Source organism: Miniopterus schreibersii, assembly GCF_964146895.1.
Source record: "Miniopterus schreibersii genome assembly, chromosome: 2".
Taxonomy (NCBI): Eukaryota; Metazoa; Chordata; class Mammalia; order Chiroptera; family Miniopteridae; genus Miniopterus; species Miniopterus schreibersii.
In genome coordinates this window covers 159455735-159476525 of record NC_138102.1, presented here as the reverse complement: position 1 = coordinate 159476525, position 20791 = coordinate 159455735, and the positions used below count along the sequence as shown (strand labels likewise).

Here is a 20791-nt window from a genome sequence, read left to right as displayed (position 1 = left end):
AGATACATGTTCTGTTTTGTAAAACAGTTAGGGTTATCCATTTGCCTGTGGGCATGGAAAAGAGGCGTGTATTTATCAGGCATGCTGGTTCCTTTCTTGGTCAATTAAAATTAAGCTGAGAGAGTTTTACTGCACAAAACAGATGGATTCACTTAAATAATTTCCTTCCAGTATTGTTTATCATCTCCCTGTGATTGCCCAAAGTTCCTTGTGTCTTGACACACATTTTTTCATGCTCTCGGGAGCAAGAAATTACAGACTGAATTACTGAAAGGACTTGGCATTTTAGAGTTTTTTAAAGTTATGTTTTAAATTTTTTTATTTTTTAATGTTTTAAGTATTTCACATTAGTGCAGTTTTAGTTACTCCAAGATTTGTATTTCATGAGCTAAGTCTCTTTCCTGGAGTCTCTTAAAATTACTGAAATATAAATGAAGATAAACATATTTGAGAGAATGCATATTTATCTGAAACCCTGAATCCCTTCACCGGTGTGTGTGTGTGTGTAAATGTGTGAGTATGCAACAAAGTTGGAAGAGATGTCAAATGTCATAAAGTTTGCTAACATTACACATGATTACACTTAAACTACCCTAGAAAATAATCTGTTCTTGAAAAGTTGAAAGAAGCGTCTTTCTCCCGTTTCCTTGGAGTATCCTGTTCCTGTGTCTGAAATAATTTTGTTTGTAGTCTTTTCTTTCTGAAAAGAGTGTTTGGTTTTTATCTGCACTTTCCATCTATTTGAAAACATGTAATATGTAAATGTGCCCATTTCCTATGGCATTCTCTTTCATTTTTAAAACTTTAAGTAAACTATGATAATGCAGACTGCGAGAAATAGTAGTTTGGTTTTGAAAAGAGAGGAATTTACATGTTTATGCCTTATCTTCTCACCTACAGAATAGAAATATCCCTGCTGTTCACGGTTGTTGCCAAGACTCTTGCTTGTTAGAAGTGTTCAAAATATGTACTCACAGAACAGCAGAAGCAAAGTGCTTCTCCTCCGTTTCAAGGTTTATTTTAAATTTTATCCCAGGCAGTAAATTTGGAGTCTTAAGGTCTGCTCTTTTTTTTTTTTAAGTTAATCCATGAGTTCTAAGAACTCCAGTCGTTGAGTGGATTTTTAAGAGAGAATTTCACTTCTCTGAGAACATCAGCTGGCATCTACTGAAAATTAGCAATGAAAGGAAACCACTCGTCTCGTAAACGACCTTCAGAAAGTATTTGCGTCGAGACAGAAATGTGCCATGTTTCCACAGGCTTTGTATCAAAGGGGTCAAAGCTTGTGGAAAAACTCACAACTACCTATCCTAAAGCAATGACTATCAGGAGGCTCTTTTTAAGATACAACAACTCAAACTTTGCCTGGGCCCGCAGCTCTCTGCCCTCTCGCCCATGTTCTCTGTCCCTGTCCTTCCTCCTGGCCGAGCTGAGGCCACGCTGACCTTCCGACCGGTCCTCCGCTAGGCCCTCTTTGTAGAGCATGTTGTCCCCAACACTTGTCTCAGTGTCTTCCTTCTTCCAGCAGATCTCTGTTCCGATTTTACGCTGAGAGCTCCTCTGTCCTGTCTCCTCCACGTTGTTTTTCTTGCTCTTACTTAGAGCTGCCTGACTTTCCTTTCTCCCCTTTCCTCCTACATCTCCTCTTTTTTCCTTCAATCTTCTTCTTTTGTCTTCCTTTCCTTTTCCCTCCTTCTCCACTTCTTCTACATCCATTTTTTAAAATTTTTGTCTCGCCCCCAAAGAGGGGGAGCTCCATGAGAGCAGGAGTTTTTGTTCACTGCGCCGCCTCAGTCCCTGGAACAGCGCACACAGCCGCTGTTCGCCGAGTGAAAAACCACTGAGCTCCTCTGTGCAAATACCCTGGTAACCTTTACACAACGTCACACCCCGCCCAGCTCTTTAATGCTTATACTGCTTTCTTCTAAGATATCTGGAGACTCCGTCAGCTGTAATCTAACAAATAGTCTATATTAAACCAGTCCTTTTCAACCTTTTCTTTTTTTAAAAATCAGAGCCCTCATGTGTGTAATAACATGTAAATATGATGTTCTATAGCAGTGGAGAAATGGGAAGGGGTTTTGAGCTTGTTGAAAAATTTAATTTCCTGTATTTTATAAAATTATAATAAGAAAACCTAATTATGTTAGATTTTAATATAATTTCTAATATAAATCTAATATTAGAGATAATATTAACAAATGATTTTTTCTGGGGCTTCCAAATAAAGTCTTTTTTAAAAATAATTTACAACCGTTGTACTTCACAGGTTATATAATGCACCTGCTGCACCCAACAATAGATTGGTTGGGAAACCCTGAGATAAATATTTAGGGAACTTAATTTTCTTTTGGCTTAAGAGATTATGTGATGTGAAGGTTTGTCACCATCTTTGCTAAAATAGCTATACCTTTTCAAGAGAAGTAGAAATCACAATTAATACCATAAAGCTTGTCATGGTACAGAGCAATACAAATGCTGCCTACTAGAGAATGGATTTTTCTTCTTCCATGGGCTGCTTCTGGTAGAAGTATGGGCTGATAAACCACGTTTTACAAGAATAGCTGGCCCCACTCCACAGTCTCCTGCTTGCTAGCTCTGTGACCCTGGGAAGGTTATTTAACCTCTCGGTTCTAAGTGGTTTCACTTAGATATAAAGGCAGAAGTTTGATCTGTTGATGAGGAACCAACAATAAAAATACCGAGAAAAGAACAAGGAGGAGCCACTGGCTTCCACACAGAAACAAAGGAAGAGTACCGTTTCTCCTCTTTTAAAACAAAACAAAGCAACAAGAAACTAATTATAATAGCCCTTCAGCAAGCTTCATATTCCATCCAGTGGACCAGGAAAACTGTGGGTGTGACAAAGAAAACTTTGGGGAGACTAGACATTGGAAGCAGACTAAGCCAGCTGCCAGTTCACCACACATATTATTCAATGTGAGAGCTGCTGGCTGCACATTTGCCCAGGGTGGTGAGAAATAGGAAACAACTTTTAATGATTTCATTTTACTTGCTTTCCTGTAGATTGTTCAGCCATAAAATCATGAGAATCAGTAAGCAGGGAGCTGCTCAGAAGCTATTTCTCTTTTTCTTCCATTTTAAGTGCAGGTTGCTTTCTCTATGTTTGGGGGAGAGGAAATTTAAAAGACATCATCCCTGTACTCAAACATCAGCACTTGGCAATCTAATTCATTGTTCTGCAACATTTTCACAATAGAGAGTAAACAGTTTGGCACAAAGATCCACACTTAAAATTTAAGCTTGAGGCCTATTGTTTGATCTGAAGGGGATCTTGTTACATTTTTAAATCTTTTCTCCAGAAATTACTCTGATCAAAGTAATCTCACGCCCATAATAGTCGTTTTGCTGAAAATGCAGATGGTTAATAAAGTGAACCACCTCAAAAAATGTATCTTCTTTATTTACATATTTTAAGCATTGTATGCCTGCCAAACTCTGCTCCAAACATGTTAATATTTAAAATAATACCCTATCCTCCTGCTGCTAAAAACTTCACAGCCGAAGAGAAGACAAACATAAGAGAAAATTTTAACCATTTTCATTGTGTTAGAGTGACGAGAAAAAACAAAAATAATATCCTTCTGTCCTGAAGTTACTCCAGGCCACCAAGGCTTTCACTGGATTTGCCAACATTGCCACCAGTTGTCTTCGTGATGATTCACTCCTCGCATTTCATGTTGCGGGGACACACCCACGCCCTGTCTCGAAAGGGCGGCATGCGGGGAGGCCGGCCCGTGGCCCGAGTGCTCAGGTGGCCCTTGCTGAGTTAGAAGGAGCCCAAGGTGAAGTTTGAGTTGCAAGTTTGAATGCCAAAGACATTTTTTTTGACTTAATGACTCTCTTTGCTTCTCAGGTGCCCTCGCTAAAATTTCACCTCTTTCATCGCCCTGTTCCTCACCTCTCCAAGGGACTCCGGCCAGCAGTCCGGTCAGCAAAATTTCTACAGTTCAGTTTCCAGAATCTGCTGACACAGCTGCCAAACAAGGCCTAGGCTCTCACAGGGCCTTAACTTACACTCAGAGTGCCCCTGACCTGTCTCCTCAGATCCTGATTCCACCTGTTATATGTAGCGGGTAAGGATTGAATGTTGTTAACTGGAGTTTAATAAAAAAACTAATACTATTTCTCCTCTTAGGAACTCTCACCAGCACTCCATATAGCTATGTGTATGTCTGCCAGAGGAGGTGACAAGGAAGTATAGGATAATGTGATTTGTGTTGAATAGGGTATAATAGAAACAATTTGTCAGTGGTTTTCTGTTAATAGAAAGTTTAGCGTCCACATAGGTCATATAGCTAATTTTGGGAGATGGCATAAAATAATTAGTTGTATATTTTGTCTGCTTACTGATAGAAAATACATACAGCATATATTTTTTAAAAAGTATATCAAGTAATTTAAAATAATTTGATATTTTGTTGGAATATCTTTTATTTGTTCTCTGGGGAGGGTTTTACATTGATTTTAAAGGCATTTAATCTTAAGTTTGCAGTTGCCATTTTAACACATTAAAAATGTACAAATAGCACATGGCACTTTATGCTGAACTCAAATGGGTCTCAGAGTGCAGATAAGCAATTTATTGTACTGACCTATCATGTTGAAATAAGATTACAAAGTGTTGGCATTTCATAGAGGGTTAGAAAATAGGGCCTACCATGGCAAGAGTAATTATTTTGCCAATGTCACTAAGAAAGAAATACCTTCTCTTACTGATTAACATAGTGTTGTTCTCTAGTGGCAGCTTCATCTTGGACAATTGATCGTAAAGCATTACAATATTTATTTAAGTAGAAGAGCTGATTTTTTTTTTAACTAAGTATAATCACAAGAGTGCCTGAAATAAAATGTTGTTTCTTTTTAAGGTAAATGAGGATAGCCATTTAAATAAATTAGTTATATCTTGTTCTTCTAATATCACATGTTTCACAGACCCAGATTTGATAGATATTTTTACTTTTGACCTTCACAAATTTCACTTTCAGATTCTTTGTTTATAAACTATATTAAATGAATTTTTAAATAATCTTTATTTTTATTTCCTTTCTCTTTACAAATATTTTTAAAGGGAAAAATCATTTTTGTTTGTTTGGCCATGGCCAAAGTAAAAACTTATTCTGTTGACCAAAAGTTACTCTGCCACCCTCTCTATGACAGCTTTTGAAACAAAATAATTTCCGTAGGATATTAATCCAATCTTTTCCCCCCTACCAAAAACAAAAGCATGATCTATGGTGAAACAGACATAGCATATTTCCCTTTTAGTGATTTACAACAGCCATGACTTTATTAAAAGCTCTTAGGAGCCTTGCTAAAAGGAAACCTCTTAATTTCTGTCTCATCTAGCATTTTCCGAGTTTATTTGACCACAGAATCCATTTTTTTAGATTAACATCCAATAATTGCCCATGGAGCTAATGTTTGGTGGAACACCCTTAAGAAACATTTTTTGGGGTATGCATCCTGAGCCAAGATGAAGCCCAGTGGAAGACCAGCAACAAGGACATCTGCTCCCTCATTTCTAGGGAGACTGCCCCCCTGTAGCCTCCAGATTGAGTGACATAAGTCGCTTAAAGAAACAAGAGAGATGTCCAGAAAAGATCTACTGCTCACATAGCTTTTCTCATCAGTCTATTTTTTTATTTCTAACAGGAAGAAAGTAACGGGATTTTTATAAAAAAGCTTTTGGAGAAAAACAAGGCAATTTCACTGCCTACTTGTTCAGTAATGTTTATAAATCCAGTAGTGTGTTTTATTTGTTTGGGCTTTATAAATCTATAATTCAAACCATGTTTTATTATTGCCTTCAAGGCAGCCACCCATGTAGGCCGAGAGAGCTCCAGAAACACACGACTAATTATTGTGGTTTCCCCTGCTGAACCCAAAGGGTTTGGCGTTGAATCCCAGTCTCTTGGCTGCTGTAATGTCTATGCAACAAGCTGTTTTCTTGGCATAAGAGGTAGCATGTTTGAACTACTAATTTAAATGTTCCTTTTAAGTATTATCTTGCATTGAAAAATCTTAAAACTAATAAACGCTGCTTCTACCAAGTTTCATTCGAGAATGTAAGCACATCGTTGGCATCCAGTCTCTTTTTCCTTTGGCCCTGTCCTTTTCTTTTATTCCCTAAATCAAACTGATGGGATTTCATAATTAGAAATATTTGTGTGTTATGCTTTTCCACTTACCTTCAAGGCTTGAAAAATAAATTAACTTAGGAACACTTTCTAACTGGAAGTGTTTATCTCTACCACACATAAAAGCACGATTCAGGGCAGGAAAGTGATGAGATATTAATTATATTAAATTATAAACTGTCACCCACTTCTTTGTCTTTTAGAGTGAGTAATCTGGGGATAAGTAACAAACACACAGAAACCCTCTGAGACCCTTTGTAATATTAGGCAAAAGGAAGGAACCCAGAAGCAAAATGCAGAATTAAAATCTAACCGTGAAGTCTCTAAACAAGATAAGCGAGAGGGGAAACTTGCCAGGCCATTGTGAGGTTATTTTTTAATTTATAAAAAATACAGTCAAAATGGTTGAGAAAGCAAAAGTATCCTATATCCTTCAACCTCCTCAGTTTAAGTTACCACCTCTCAGTTACATTATTTTTCTCAGTTACCCACAATATACCCCTTAGCTTGTTTTTCTCAACTAGCATCCTATGCACTCATTTTACATTCAAACTTGGTCATTTCCTTCGGGCCTTAACAGGTAACTGATCAATCTGGAAAAAAACAAAACAACAAAACACAGTCTTTGAGGCAAAAAGTAAAATTCATATACTATTATTCTATTTTCACACATACAATATTTTCTTAAAGGGCTCTTTGGACATAAAATGTCTTAAGCCTAGAAATAAATCTAATAGTGAGGTTTGTACACAGGCACAAAAGGATTCCATTGGGGAAGATATTTGTGACCAAATACACATCGGCACCTCCAAAATTACTACTGTAAAGAGGTAGCAGACTATCGCAGGGTTCTCTGAATAATGTAGCACAATTTTGCTGGCAGTTTCACTTCCAATATGACCTAGACTACAGAGAAGCATGAGAGCCGAATGAAGCTTCTGATCCTTTGTATTGATCATGTCCTTGCAAAAAAGAAAATAGTACACCGCATATCAGCGTCCGTGTATAAAACCAAATGAGTTTTCCCCTCAAACGAGTAGAAGGTAGAAATATTTGGTTACTGTTATCTATCAGTGCACGCATAGATGACGTGTGCCTATGATTTTTTGAAAAGAAGATGTCCTTACTGCTGTTCCAATGTTTCTCAGCTGTGGCAGGCCATATTCCCAAGGCAATGCTGCTGATGGGCCCCTGGAGAGAAGCAGTGCGGCCATTCGGACACCGAGCAGAACGGGTAATTCTATATCTGGTCCTCAAAAAGGAAATCGCTTTAATTTCTTTCTTCTCGTCAACAAAGATAACATATGTTCCTGACTTTTTAGATGAGAGATTTTAAAAGACAATGAAAGAAAGCAAAGTCATCCATAATTCTTCTACCTAGAGTTAATCATGGGTGAAATTTTGGTGCAAAGCTTTCCAAAATGATTCTATATAATCTATGCCCAACACATATATTTTTAAAATGAGAAGACATTTTATATAATGTATAGAACTATATAGAAATGTCATTTTAGCTTGGACATTGAGGTTCACCCATTCCAGGGTACTTTTTGGAGATGTCCAGTGGAGACCCTGAGCAATTACCTTGCTTAAATCTATGTAAGCTTGTATAAAACATAGTTTTTCCTGGAGGCAGTATTATGGAGAGGGTATTTGGAGCCAGGTTTTGATCCTGATTCAGCTACTGACGTGTCTGTAATCTCTGTGCCTCAGTTCCTTCATCTGTAGAATGGGAATAATAATAGAACCTGCCAAACAGGATAGTTGTAAGAATTAAATTACTTAAAGCATGTAAATCTCTTGTTATAGCATCTGAGTGACAGTAGGTAGTTAGTGTTTGCTGCCTTTAGTATAATAATAATTATTATTATTGATGTAACTTTAGGGACTTTTGTTATTGCTGAAAGGTCACAAGGTAGAAGAAAATGGTTTCTGTGAACTATAGATTTTAGGGGAGATAGACTTACTTTCTAAGAATGATTCTTAATTCTCTCTCTCAGCACTTCTTGATATACACTCAGTAAATATTGATCATTTGCCTGTGACAGTTGGGTTTTATAGCAACGTACGAAAGACAGGGAACATAAGCAAGGAAAAATGCAAAAGAGAATTCTCCTTGTGGCCATTATCTGATATTGCAGCATTCTGAAGACACAGAATATTCCTTCTCTGATCTCTTCTGATTCTACTGGGGCTGATGAATAAGGGGACTATTTCCTTACAACCTTTGTGCTGTCATGTAGAGCTGTGGCCTTTGAGTGTGCTTCTTTATTTTTTCTAGAAATCATGGGATTAAAACGTGTCCACTGCATTTTCATTCTGTGTCTGATTCTAACATAGAAGCAGTTGGATGAGAGAGATGGAAGAAAGATGGGCCCTTGGAAAAGTCCTCCAAGTTCCTCGTGATTGAAATCGTCTACGTGACAAAAGCCATTCCTCAGTGGCAACTTAAGGAAAATCAGTTAGTAAATAGATGGGACATACAACAAACCTAGAATATCCAAAGCTATCTTGAAAAAGGAGAGGAAAGTTAGAAGGCGTACATGACCTGGCTTTAAGGCTTACACTACAGTAATCAAGATAGTGTGGTGCTGGCGTAAGGACCAGCAAAGTGATCAGGCGGCATAGAGTAGAAGGCCCCAGATTAGACCCACACGTACACGCTCACTGAACTTTTAACAAAGACGCCAGAGCGATCTAAGGGATTAGGAAGAAAATGAGTTTCACTCCCTCCTTCTCATCACATGAAACATTACTCTGAGGTGGAGCACAGACCTAAATGTAAATGCTACAACAATGAAGCTTCTGAAAGAAAACAGAGGAAGATACCCTTTGTGGCCTTAGGGGAGGGCAGAGATTGCGTAGGCATAGGCAACGAAAAGCAATAACCATAAGTGAGAAAAAGAAACTGACCTTTATCAAAAGTACAGGAACTAGGGTCAGACCTCGGAAGTTCAAATTCATGTGGCAAAATCTACCATCTGCGGGCCTTGGGCAGTGTATTTGTTCTTTCTGCGTCTCGGGTCCTATCTGCTAAGCGAGGATGATAGCAATGCAGTGATGCAGTGAGGCCTCTCGCAGGCTCGCCCGGATGCTTAAATGGGTTCATACGAATGAAGTGCTTTCGGTGGTGTCTGCACATAGTGGACACTGAATAAACTTCACTCAGTCACCTTTTTCAGCTGCACTAAGCTTTTTGAGATTTTTGGCCCAGGAGCAGGTATTTCAGACACTTGCTATTACTTGATTGGCCATCTAGTTAGTGCTGATTGGAATGGGAAACAGTGGGCGGAGGTAGATGAGGGGGAAGCCCCACGCCCCTGGGGATGAAGATTGGGTGCTCCGGGTCTCCCACGCTCTGAGCGCACCCGCTGAGACCACTCTGTTCCCGAGTGTCAATTTCGCCCACCCGCGTGCTCATTCCAGGGTTAGTGTTTTAGTGAGCTCCTCGGCGGGTTAGTGTATCGGGGGATGCATAAAGGAAAAGGAATTATAAAGCCAGAGGATTTGAAAAGATTCGAACTACTGATCTAAGCATTAATAGTGAGGACTTAATTAATGCCTTTTAAATGAAGTCATGATCCTACTTATTTTACTGGGTTTAAAGTGTGTGCCTTCTCCAACCCTATGATCTTATATTCTTGGTGTGTAAAAGCTCGTGAAGGCAGTAGTTCCCTAAACACTGTATTTACCACATGCATTTTAGGAATATCCAAACGGGACCCCTTTTTCTTGCAAGTTTTCATAACAAGCTGGTCTCTTTCTGTTTCAGATGACACTGCTCAAGTTACCTCTGATTATGAAACCAATAACAACAGTGACAGCAGCGACATAGTGCAGAATGAAGACGAGACCGAGTGCCCAAGAGAGCAACTGAGGAAAGCATCGGCTTGTAGCACCTACGCGCCTGAGACCATGATATTCCTGGTAGCCCCACATCACTTACCTCATTTGTTTACTTGAGAAATTGGCCTTTCTTACAGAGATTGGCTTAGAAATAGACCCCTGAGCCATTAGATTTACAGCTATATCTCATTTGGATTTAAAAGTATTATAGCCCTCCCATATGTATGAATATAATTTTTTCCTATCCAAGTTTTATTATCTCTTAATAATTCTTTGTTTCGGTGAATAAAAACATAAGCATTCATCTCCACAAATGATTATAGATATTTCTTAACCCAATCTAAAAGTGTAAATATGCATAGGAAAAATGAATTCTTTCACTCTGAAATAATATTTTATAAATATCAATCAATCAATGAAGTGAAATGTGTTAGTTGTCTTAGGGCATCTGCTGGTTTTTTGTTCTTTTTTTTTAAATATGTTTTTTAGTTGAATTTTTAGACAGAAAAGAAGAGAGAGGGAGGGAGGGAAAAACGGAGGGAGAGAGAGAGACCAAGAGGGACAGGGACAGGGACAGGGAGAGAAATATCAATGTTCCAATTGGTTGCCCCTTGTTTCCTCCTGTACACACCAAACCTGCAGCCTGCACATGTGCCCTGACTGGGAATTGAACCAGCAACCTTTTGGTGCACAGGATGACACTCAGCCAACTGAGCCACACTGGCCAGGATGCTGTTTGGTTTTTGGTTTTTGGTTTTTTCTAGGACCTCCTTAATTTAGAAAGTGAGCCAATATTTGTTTTCTTTGTTATACTAAGTCAGGTTTACATCAACACTTGCTACCCATTAAAATTCCCTTTAAATAATAATGACTTATTTGGTGTGTTTAGAGTGATCCATTTAAAGAGGGTAAAATTGTATTTGAGGCAGGTCGATTTGGGGGAGGCAGCTTGGTTAGAAAACAGTGGACTGTCGTGTGATTATCAAGTACTACTATTATTTTTCTCTCTAACCCGATTTGCCATTTATACTTTTAAATGGAAGAGATTTTCAGACAAATAATTTACATGTTTTCTTATCCTCATTATCTTTCATTTCTTTCTTTGGTACATGTACTCTAAAGAATGTCCTCATTTGGAATCAATTCTAAAATACCTCTACATTTATATGATACATGTTTCTTTGGAAACCATACATCACATGAATTAAATTAAAATCCCTGAAAAATTTGGTGTTGTCATTCTGCAGGATTAATGCTGATTTTGAAGCAATAATACAGATTTGACCAGCTTCAGTAGGGGGGATTAACTCCCCTTCCCTACTCATGAGTTTCTTTTGAGAGTCCAACCTGAGCCAGGAGTTCTCAACCTAGAAGATTTTACGTAAACATAAAGAGATAAATTTACATACAATTTCAAAGTGTTGTGAAGCCCTTGAATCTTTATTTAGGAGCCTCATAGTAAACTCTAAAGTGGTTGTGTAAACTTATGGAAGAGCATTTTTTTCTTCCCTGTAGCATATCTGAACCAACAAAGGCAGGCAACCAATAATACAAAATTCATGATCTGAAACAGCCTCAGGACATTTCTCCTTATGTTTGAGCCAATGTCTTGTTCATCTTGATTTTTTTTTTAAGCTCACCATTCACCCAGAAGTTTTAAGTTATTCACTTCAAGTAAACTCAGTTATTGAATTGAACTTACTAAAGCAATGAACTGCTTCATAGAAGACCTATATATTGTTAAAATCTTCCCATCTTTATTCCAGGACAAACCAATCCTTGCTCCTGAACCTCTTGTCATGGATAACTTGGACTCAATTATGGAGCAGCTAAATACTTGGAATTTTCCAATTTTTGATTTGGTGGAAAAAATAGGAAGGAAACGTGGCCGTATTCTTAGTCAGGTAAGAAATGTACTCATACCTGTGACTTTAAAAAATAAAACATTTCTTGGTTGGTTAAAGCTCTGCACACATCTGATACCAGTGGTGGGTGGGTATTGGATACAGAAAGGAAATTTTAATACTCAACATGCTATAGATTCCTTGGTTGTGGGGTTAACAAAAGTAACTGGAACTTCAAATGAGTAAAATTCCATATTCTGCAATTAAAATGTGTATTTTGGGGAGGGGGCAGGGATACACAAGCAAGATGAAGAAATGATCTATAATTCATAGAATTCAGCAGAAGAACTGACACAAGCCCTCAAAAGAAAAAAGATGCCTATTTATAAACATTAATTTATTGTAATTATTTCCATTGACTGTTTTCTAAACTTTTGAATATTACAGTGCTTAGGCCTTATCAAAACCAAGGTATTATGCAGAAACATCTTTCCCCCCAATGCTATGAGAAACACATCAAAGAGAGTTATCTGTATTTTAATATAGAAACAACCTTTATGTATCACAAGAAATATAGAATGTGAACTATAGCTGCATAATAGCCTTATACTATTTTTTCCTTAAGCTAGACTATTTTCAAGATTTCCCAAATAAAGAAATGTTTGTTTCTCTGAGGGAGGAAAAAAATATAGAATTTAAGAATTTGAATGTTCTCAATAAGCAAAACAAAACAATGAATTCACTCTATTATCGAACAAGTATCAAAATGTACACTCTTAAAGAGGATGATGCAATAATATTTATTAGCTTATTTCAAAATGTTTTAGGGGAGTTCTGATGGATTGAATAAATATCACAGCAGAGATACTAAAGACTACCAAACTTCTTAATATAAAAACTTAGAAGAGAATTCAGGACCCAGATTTATTGCTGCCACTAACAATCCCTGTAAAACACTGGAAGACAGATCACTCATTACGCTGATTTCTACTTCACACATCAGAGACAGGCTTTGCTTGGGCCTCTCAGCCAGTATCCGAGTGTGGAACTTCAGGAGGAAGATTCCTGATCATGAGGTTTAAAGGAAGAAGAAAGAAGGACCTTTTCCTGTATTGTTCAGTTCCACAAACAAGTACTGATGTAGTCTGCCAGCAGAAAAATGTGTTTCTGCCTTAGAGGAACTCTTGGCCTAGTAGGGAAATGAGATGTCTGTCAAAATAATGACCATTTATGCCACATACAGAAGAAGTTTGCTAAAATGATTGATGGAATATAAAACTCAAAATAATTGCACACTCTATATGATATGCCTTCATTGCCTCTGCTAGGCTTTATCCTGACCGTGAACAAGCTGAGGACTAAGATGGCCCTTGTTCCTTTGTTAGGAGTTATTAGCCCCTTCTTCTCACCCTTTCTCCTCTGTGCTGAGCAACATTTTTTATGCCAGCTGATCTTAAGGGCAGGTTTAAGGGCAACCACTTTTCTCTTTCTTTTTTTAAAATTATTATTTTTTTAATTTTTAATTAATTTTTTAAATTAAATTTATTGGGGGTGACATTGGTTAATAAGAGCATATAGATTTCAAGTTACATTTCTGATACACGATCAGTATATTGCATTGGGTGCCCACCACCCAAGAAGTCGAATCATCCTCTGTTACCGTATATTTTGCCTCCTTTACCCTTTACTTCCCCCCACCCCCCTTTCCTCTGGTAACCACCACACTGTTGTCTGTGTCTATGAGCTTCAGTTTTATATCTTACATAAAAGTGAAATCAAATGGTTCTTATCTTTTTCCGACGGACTTATTTCACTTAGCACGATAGTCTCAAGATGCATCCCTGTTGCCGCCAGTGGCAGGATTTCATCTTTTCTTAGGGCTGAGTAGTCCTCAGGGCAGCTGATTTTCGTCCATTCACCTTAACTTCAAATATCAGGGCTTCTCCTGGGAGGTTTTGTATTTCACTTCCTGAAACCCATTGTAGACCATGACTCTAAGGGAGTGATTTTCCTGCAAATATACCAGTAATAATGCTGCAGGAAAATGTGGCGGTTGCCCAGGAGGTCTTCTGTCTCTTTTCCTGGACAAACTGTGCCCTGTATGGAAAGAAAAATCTCACCTTGTTTTGTAATTTTTGTACACCTCACAGACTCCCCACACTCCCCAAAGCTCTGCAGTTTACTTTCCTCAGTAACTTTGATGCACGTCATTTTTTTTTTAGAATCTGTTTTACAGAAGAGGAATCTGGATTCAAAGAGGATATACCATTTATCTGCAGTCATACAGTATATATTGATCCATGATTTGAATGCAGATGTATCATATTGGAAGCCCAGGCTTTTTACCTTTATTTCAACTGCTCTTTAGCCCCCTATAAAACACATTCACTTATTACATCTTTAACTCTCCAAGTGGAAGGTGTGAGCAACAGAAAAGTAGTAGTTATAGCAGCTGGTTTTACAGCACCAGCGACAGCGCACCAGGTGTCATTGCAGGTGCCCATCTCCCCTCGGAGTTCTGTGAGCTGGAGGGTGGGAGGGTGGACCTTGACCAGCTTCACCACCAATATTTTCTAGGAGTCATGGATATGAGTAGACGTTAGAAAGATTAGAGATAATTAATGATTAATTTTGACAAAATTCATTAATGCATTTTTCTAGTCATCTTCCAAAAATAAAATAAATACATAACTGCATGATCCTTATTATGTCACTTTATTTTTTTAGTTTACAAAACAGTGAACTTTTTTGAAATGCAGCTTTATTTGCACTGCTAAATAGAACTTTATGGGGTTTTTTCCCCCTTTGATTTGAGTTTATAAGGACAAAAATCATGAAATTTGCACTGTGTGAAAGGCATATTCTTTTCACCTTAGTAAGAATTTAGGACAGCCAAAATGAATTAACTTGAACATTCAAAGAAATCACCTTTTGGCTGAAACTACACAGAAAACGTCTCACTTCAAAAGACTTTAAAAGAGACATATGTGCAGTGGAAATGACTTCTCAGGCTCAATATACTGCCTGTCTTCTTGATGATTATCATGTTTATTTTAATAAATTTGAAAGGACATTATTCAGATTTTGGAATAGTGTTTACTTTTTTCAGTTACCAGTATTTACCTGGTTAATGGTGTTGTTTATTTATGAGTTTGGATTATTGGTGGTTGATTTTTCACAGTGTCTTGGTAAAAAGTCTCCTGTTTTAAAATCACACTGTAAGATATCCTTGTCTTAATTTTTCAATTCATCTTTCAAATGTTGAAAAAGAATAATAGGAAAATTTAATTATTTGCAATTCTAACAACATTGCTTTTTAAGTATTGGTGGTAGGATCTGAAGCAGTTAAAAGTACAAAATCTGAAGCCAAACTGCTTGACTTATATTCTGGTATTGATAATGTGTCAGCTGTGTGATCTTGGACAAGTGACTCAACCTCTCTGTGCCTCAGTTTCTTCTGCTTTCAAAAGTTAATAATCATACCTATCTCAGAAAGTGTTGTGAGGATTAATTACATGTAAATAATTAATATATTTAAACTATTTAAAGCAGACTTCTCACTTATTAAATGCTAAATATATAAGCATACATATATACACACACATATATATGCATAGCAGCTGCTGTTGTTAGTATTATTATTGAAAATATGCATAAATAAATCCATTAGGTGTTTATAAAGTGGAAATAACTAAAAGAACTAGCTTGAAATATTACAGCAACCATAAACTTCACTTTCTATTACATTTTTTAAAGAGAGGAGGTAAGGTGTACTATTATACCAAAAAAGAGTAAAAGATTAAATATGCTTGCTGTTCAGAGTGAAAAAAACCACACAGAAGTTAATATACATATTATATACTCTGTTCCCAGCCAGCAACTACAATGCTCCTTTTAAAACCTTTGTCAAATACAGTCACTCTCCTGTTCCATCGTCTTCAATAGCTGCCTACCTCACGCAGAGCGAAAGTCCTTATAATGGTCTGTCTGGCTATCAAGCCCCAAGAGTGCACCAAGCCCAGCTGAAATTCTACTCCTGCCCTCATTTATTTTGCTTCAGCCATGCTGGCCTTCTTGCTGTTTCTTGAATATTGCAAGCATACCTCAGGGGGCTTGCACTGTCTTTTACTCTACATAGAAAACTCTTTCCTTAGATAGCCATACACCTCACTTCACACACCCTTTAATCCTTTGCTCCAGTGTCACCTGAATATGCCTACCCTAACCCCATACTGTAAAAAGCACTTCTAACCCTTCTCTGTACTCCCAGCCCTCCATCTCTGCTCCCCTTTTTGTCTTTGTATATGGCTTCTGACTTTCTGTCATAGAATATATCTTTCTTAGTATGTCTGTTGTTTACTGCCTTCCCCTGCTAGACCATAAGCTCCATGAAGGAATAGATCTTTGTTATATATACACATACATGCATACATACATATATATGCCTTATATATCAAAAATTGTCTAGAACATAGTAGGCATGCGATAGATGTATGCTGAATGAATGAATCTTATTTTTAGGTATGTATCTGTATATATATTCCACTTATATATGTCACATAGTGACAAATATTGAATATATAATTTTAAAATATTGAATTTGAATAGACTTAAAGTCAATAACAAAAGATGGAAATTTAACTATGAAGCCATATATCAAAAATTTAGAGGAAATATTTTAAGATAATTTCATGAAGGAATGCAGATTAAAATAATGAATAATTCTTTTTAAAAATCTCCTGATTTATAACCAACACTGTGCCTTTCTGACATGAAATAGGCCGCTCTGTATTCCCCTCTGTCATCAGAATAACCATTTCTCTCCCCATTACCTTCTTCTGTTCCTTTATTCTTTTTTTTCTTCATCATTTGCGTGCCACAAATGCCAGTTACATCCAAAGGCATTCACTTAATTTGAGTCACTAGAACTGTGAAAGGAGTTGAGTGGTGACTAGATATTCAGAAGAGAAAGATGGCAAGCTAGGAAAAATAGTTCAGCCATTGTTATTTATTCTGGATTAGAATAAATCTTATTCTCTGTATATTTTAGTCAAGGCAACCCCTTTTCTCTCTTTCATGCTTCTTTCCCCTTACCCTGCACTAAAACACAACTCTGAATCCTTGATCCTTGAGAAAAGTTTTTATGTATATATTAAATTTGGACAAATTTAAGCTTTCTCTCATTCTTTTATTAGTGCTTATAGTATGTATTATACAATTAGCAATTTAGTGAATACTATTCTCCAGTTATTGATATCACACACAATTTATTGCCTTGATATGTTTCTATAGCGTATCCTGGTTTTTTGGTTGGTTGTTTTTCAGGTGTATGTCTCCATCTTTAAAAACACTTTATGTGTCCCTTGTGGTCAGGGATTTCAAGGGCTAGGCACATAGAGTTCTTCAATATCTATTTGATATTGCCCTAGCCGGTTTGGCTCAGTGGTTAGAGTGTCAGCCCACAGACTAAAGGGTCCCAGGTTCGATTCCGGCCAAGGGCATGTACCTTGGTTGCAGGCTCGTCCTGAGCCCCAGTTGGGGCACGTGTGGGAGGCAACCAACCGATGTGTCTCTCTCACATCGATGTTTCTCTCTCTCTCTCCCTTCAGCTCTCTCTGAAAAGCAATGGAAAAAATATCCTCAGGAGAGGATTAAAATATATATGTATATCTATTTGATATGTTGTTCCCAATAATTGTCTCTATTGGCTTTAAATTAATATAATTTTTTTTCTATTTATGTCTAATACACACCAGAAATGTGTTTTAAGGCTTTGTCTTTCTCTTCTACAGGTATCATACAGACTTTTTGAAGACATGGGCCTCTTTGAAGCTTTCAAAATTCCAGTTAGGGAATTTATGAATTACTTTCATGCTTTGGAGATTGGATACAGGGAAATTCCTTGTAAGTTTAAGTTATTTGTGAAATAATACTTTAAAAATTCATAGAATTTGCTATGGGTAATGGGATATTGATTTGTTAGCAGCTAGTACAGAATTACACATTGACAATACGCCATGTGGCCACACGGTACAGTGATTAGGAGATAAGAGCCTATGTTAGAATCCTGGCCTCTTCACCTATCAGCTGTAGGAGAGCCTGGGTCTTTCTTACCCTCTGCATGCCTCATTTCTTAATCTGTAAAATGGGGAGCGTTAATATCTGTTTCATAGAATTAGTATGAGGGTAAAGTGAGGTAATAATTCTATAGAGATTATAATAGTGCCTTACATGTAGTAATTGTGTGCTAAGTGAATCATTAAATGTTCAATGTATTGCTCATTTGCTAATGTGCTCCTTTCATTGGCTGAATTGAACTTTTGTTCTGGCATCTGCAGAGTTAAATCACTAACTATTAAAATTTTTTCATGAAGGATAAACCTGGCTGGGGGTAGAAGGACAGTAGGATGATGGTCTAAGTAATAAAATAGAAAAGAAGAAACATCTGGAAGTAGTTATGGAGAAGCTATTAGAAACATTTTTAAGTGAAATAAATGTGAAGAGCAAAGGAAAGGACACAGACAGTGTTCAAGCTTATGAACTTTGAATATTGTGAGAAAAAGCTTGTCATTTATGGTCATGAGAAATTGGAACACAAAGGAGATGTTAAATTATATTCTTAATATGTAGCATTTCAGGGAGCTCCCAAACACATAAGTAAATTGTCCTACATGCTAAAAAATATATGGAACTGAAAAAATGTCCATAAATCTAATCAGCGAAGTTGTGGAAATGTGTAGAAATCATGTGGTACTTTCAGAAAATAAATGCATAGCAAGAAAAATAGTTAAACATAATATATTGGTTGGAACATGCGTTAGTAGCATATTGTTTAAATCAAATTTAAGTTTTAAATTTGCCTTTATGTACCTTAGACTTCAGAATCTTTTTGTAGTTAGAAAGAGCTGAAATAAATAAAAATTATATGGAGAGAGATAAAGCATAAGTATTTCTAGAAAGGGGTAGTACATTGACCCTAGTGATCCTTTGTTAATATATTATTTTTCAAGATTCCATGCACATGCTACATTGGAATGAAAATGCACAGATGAGGATGTATGGTAGCAAAGGAGAATGAAGAATCCAATCTACAAATTAGATTTGATGGAGAATGTGGGACAAAATGCAGGCAGAATAGGACAGTGGGAGTAGAAGAGAGGGGAGCTTAAGAGCGCTGGGACCCTTGGGAAAGTCTGGTCATTGGGACTCTGAAGTTGGAAGAGAGACATGAGAAAGGGGTAGTTTGAAAGGATCTCAAGCTAAGTCTTGCAAAATAGTAATATTTTCCAAGGCCCACCCTGGTTGGATGCCCGTGATTGACATGTGTTAGTGATTTCTCAAAGGAGTAGTTACGAAACTTTTATAGACAGGAAGCCACTGAAAACACTAAAGGACAACTAGTCACCAGACTAACTTTACAAATTAATGTTATATTTCCAAATAGAAATTAGTGATATATTCTGCTATAGTCAAGTTACATTGAGTACTTGATAAAATAATTACTAACATTTTTCTAAGTTGTATATCGTTAAATTGTAGGGAAAGTTGACCAGTATTTAAGTGTAAAAAGACATTTCCAGATTCTTAATTTTTAAATTAATTTTTATATTTTCATATTACATTTTTATGTGTTACAAGTAAATAGTTTTTCCTGAAATAGTGGGTTCTTTATTGCATGTGAAAATAATTTGTTATAATAAACCTGCTTGTTTTATTAGAAGCCCCACTTCTCATGAAGGGAATTTATTTATATCTTCTCACAATGAAGTTTTAGCTAATTGGTGATCACTTTTAAATAATAATACCTTGCATGTGGTAGGGTTGTAAATTTATACTAATATGGGCAATGATTAAAAGCTTTGTTTGTCATTAATTGTAATTATCACACATAAAAATTTGTTGTATGTCTACTTTTAATATTTACTGCTAAAGAACTATATTTCTAACAACTCTAGCTAAATAAATCCACAACTAAATGAAAAAAGCCTGAGTAACCAAAATAAGGTTAAATTAACACTAATATGACAATGACCTAAAATTTTAGAAACTAAATTTCCTTTTACTTCCAAGTACACTTTAAATGTTTTCCAAAAGAAGAGAGGAAAATGTGAAAGCTTTTAAATTTGTACTCAGAACCCTCACCAAAATTTAAAGAATCTAGGTTTTAAAATAATTTTCCTGTACCTGACATTGTCTATTTCTCACCCCAAACAAACTCTACCAGCACCCTGATACTGGGTGCATGCACAGGTGTCCATGGCTAGCAGAATTAATGGCAGTTACTTGCACGCAGCAGGGAAAAGCACTCTCAGAAGCTCTCTCCCAGGGTACCCCCACACAGTGGCATCCTCTGCCCAGGCGACCACTTGCTCCTCTCTTGGGTCATCACTGCCTTCTCCCTCCTCCGGGACTTAGCATAGCTTTTGTTTCAGTTTTGTAATTCTATTCTTACACATCATCGAGAGAAAACTGGTGATCTGTGCTAATTCACCATCCTGTTCTAACAGCAATAATTTATTTTATGTGAACGATATTTACATTCATTACAAGCTTACCGTATCAGGCACTAGAAATATGTTTCCATCCCGGCCGGGTGGCTCAGTTGGTTGGAGCATTGTCTCCTACGGGAGGCAACAGATAGATCTCTCTCTCTCTCCACCCCCCTTTCTTCCCTCTCTCAAATCAATAAAAACATGCCCTTGGTTGTGAATTAAAAAATAAAATAAAATATGTTCCCTTCTGTAATTCTCACAACTGTACTATGAAATTGGGATTATTATTACCTTCATCTTTTAAGATAAGGAAATGAGACTTAGAGTTTGAAGTAACTCATTCAGTGTAACACAGGTAATAAATATCAGAGCAGAGACAAAATCAGATCCGACCTAAATCCAGAAACTTGTAGCATGATCAACTTTGCCCACGACACAGGTATAAACA

General features: G+C 36.9%; 1 protein-coding gene across 2 annotated transcripts in view; it reads left to right on the top strand.

Annotated features, from left to right (window-relative positions):
* PDE3A (phosphodiesterase 3A) overlaps positions 1–20791 on the top strand; it is a 262353-nt gene that overhangs the window by 223536 nt on the left and 18026 nt on the right. For both annotated transcript variants that reach the window (XM_081127317.1, XM_081127318.1), the window contains exons 6-10: positions 3878–4097; positions 7310–7395; positions 9934–10088; positions 11774–11911; positions 17644–17755. In XM_081127317.1, the coding sequence (XP_080983443.1) occupies positions 3878–4097; positions 7310–7395; positions 9934–10088; positions 11774–11911; positions 17644–17755 (711 nt within the window). The remainder of the gene's footprint in view (positions 1–3877; positions 4098–7309; positions 7396–9933; positions 10089–11773; positions 11912–17643; positions 17756–20791) is intronic.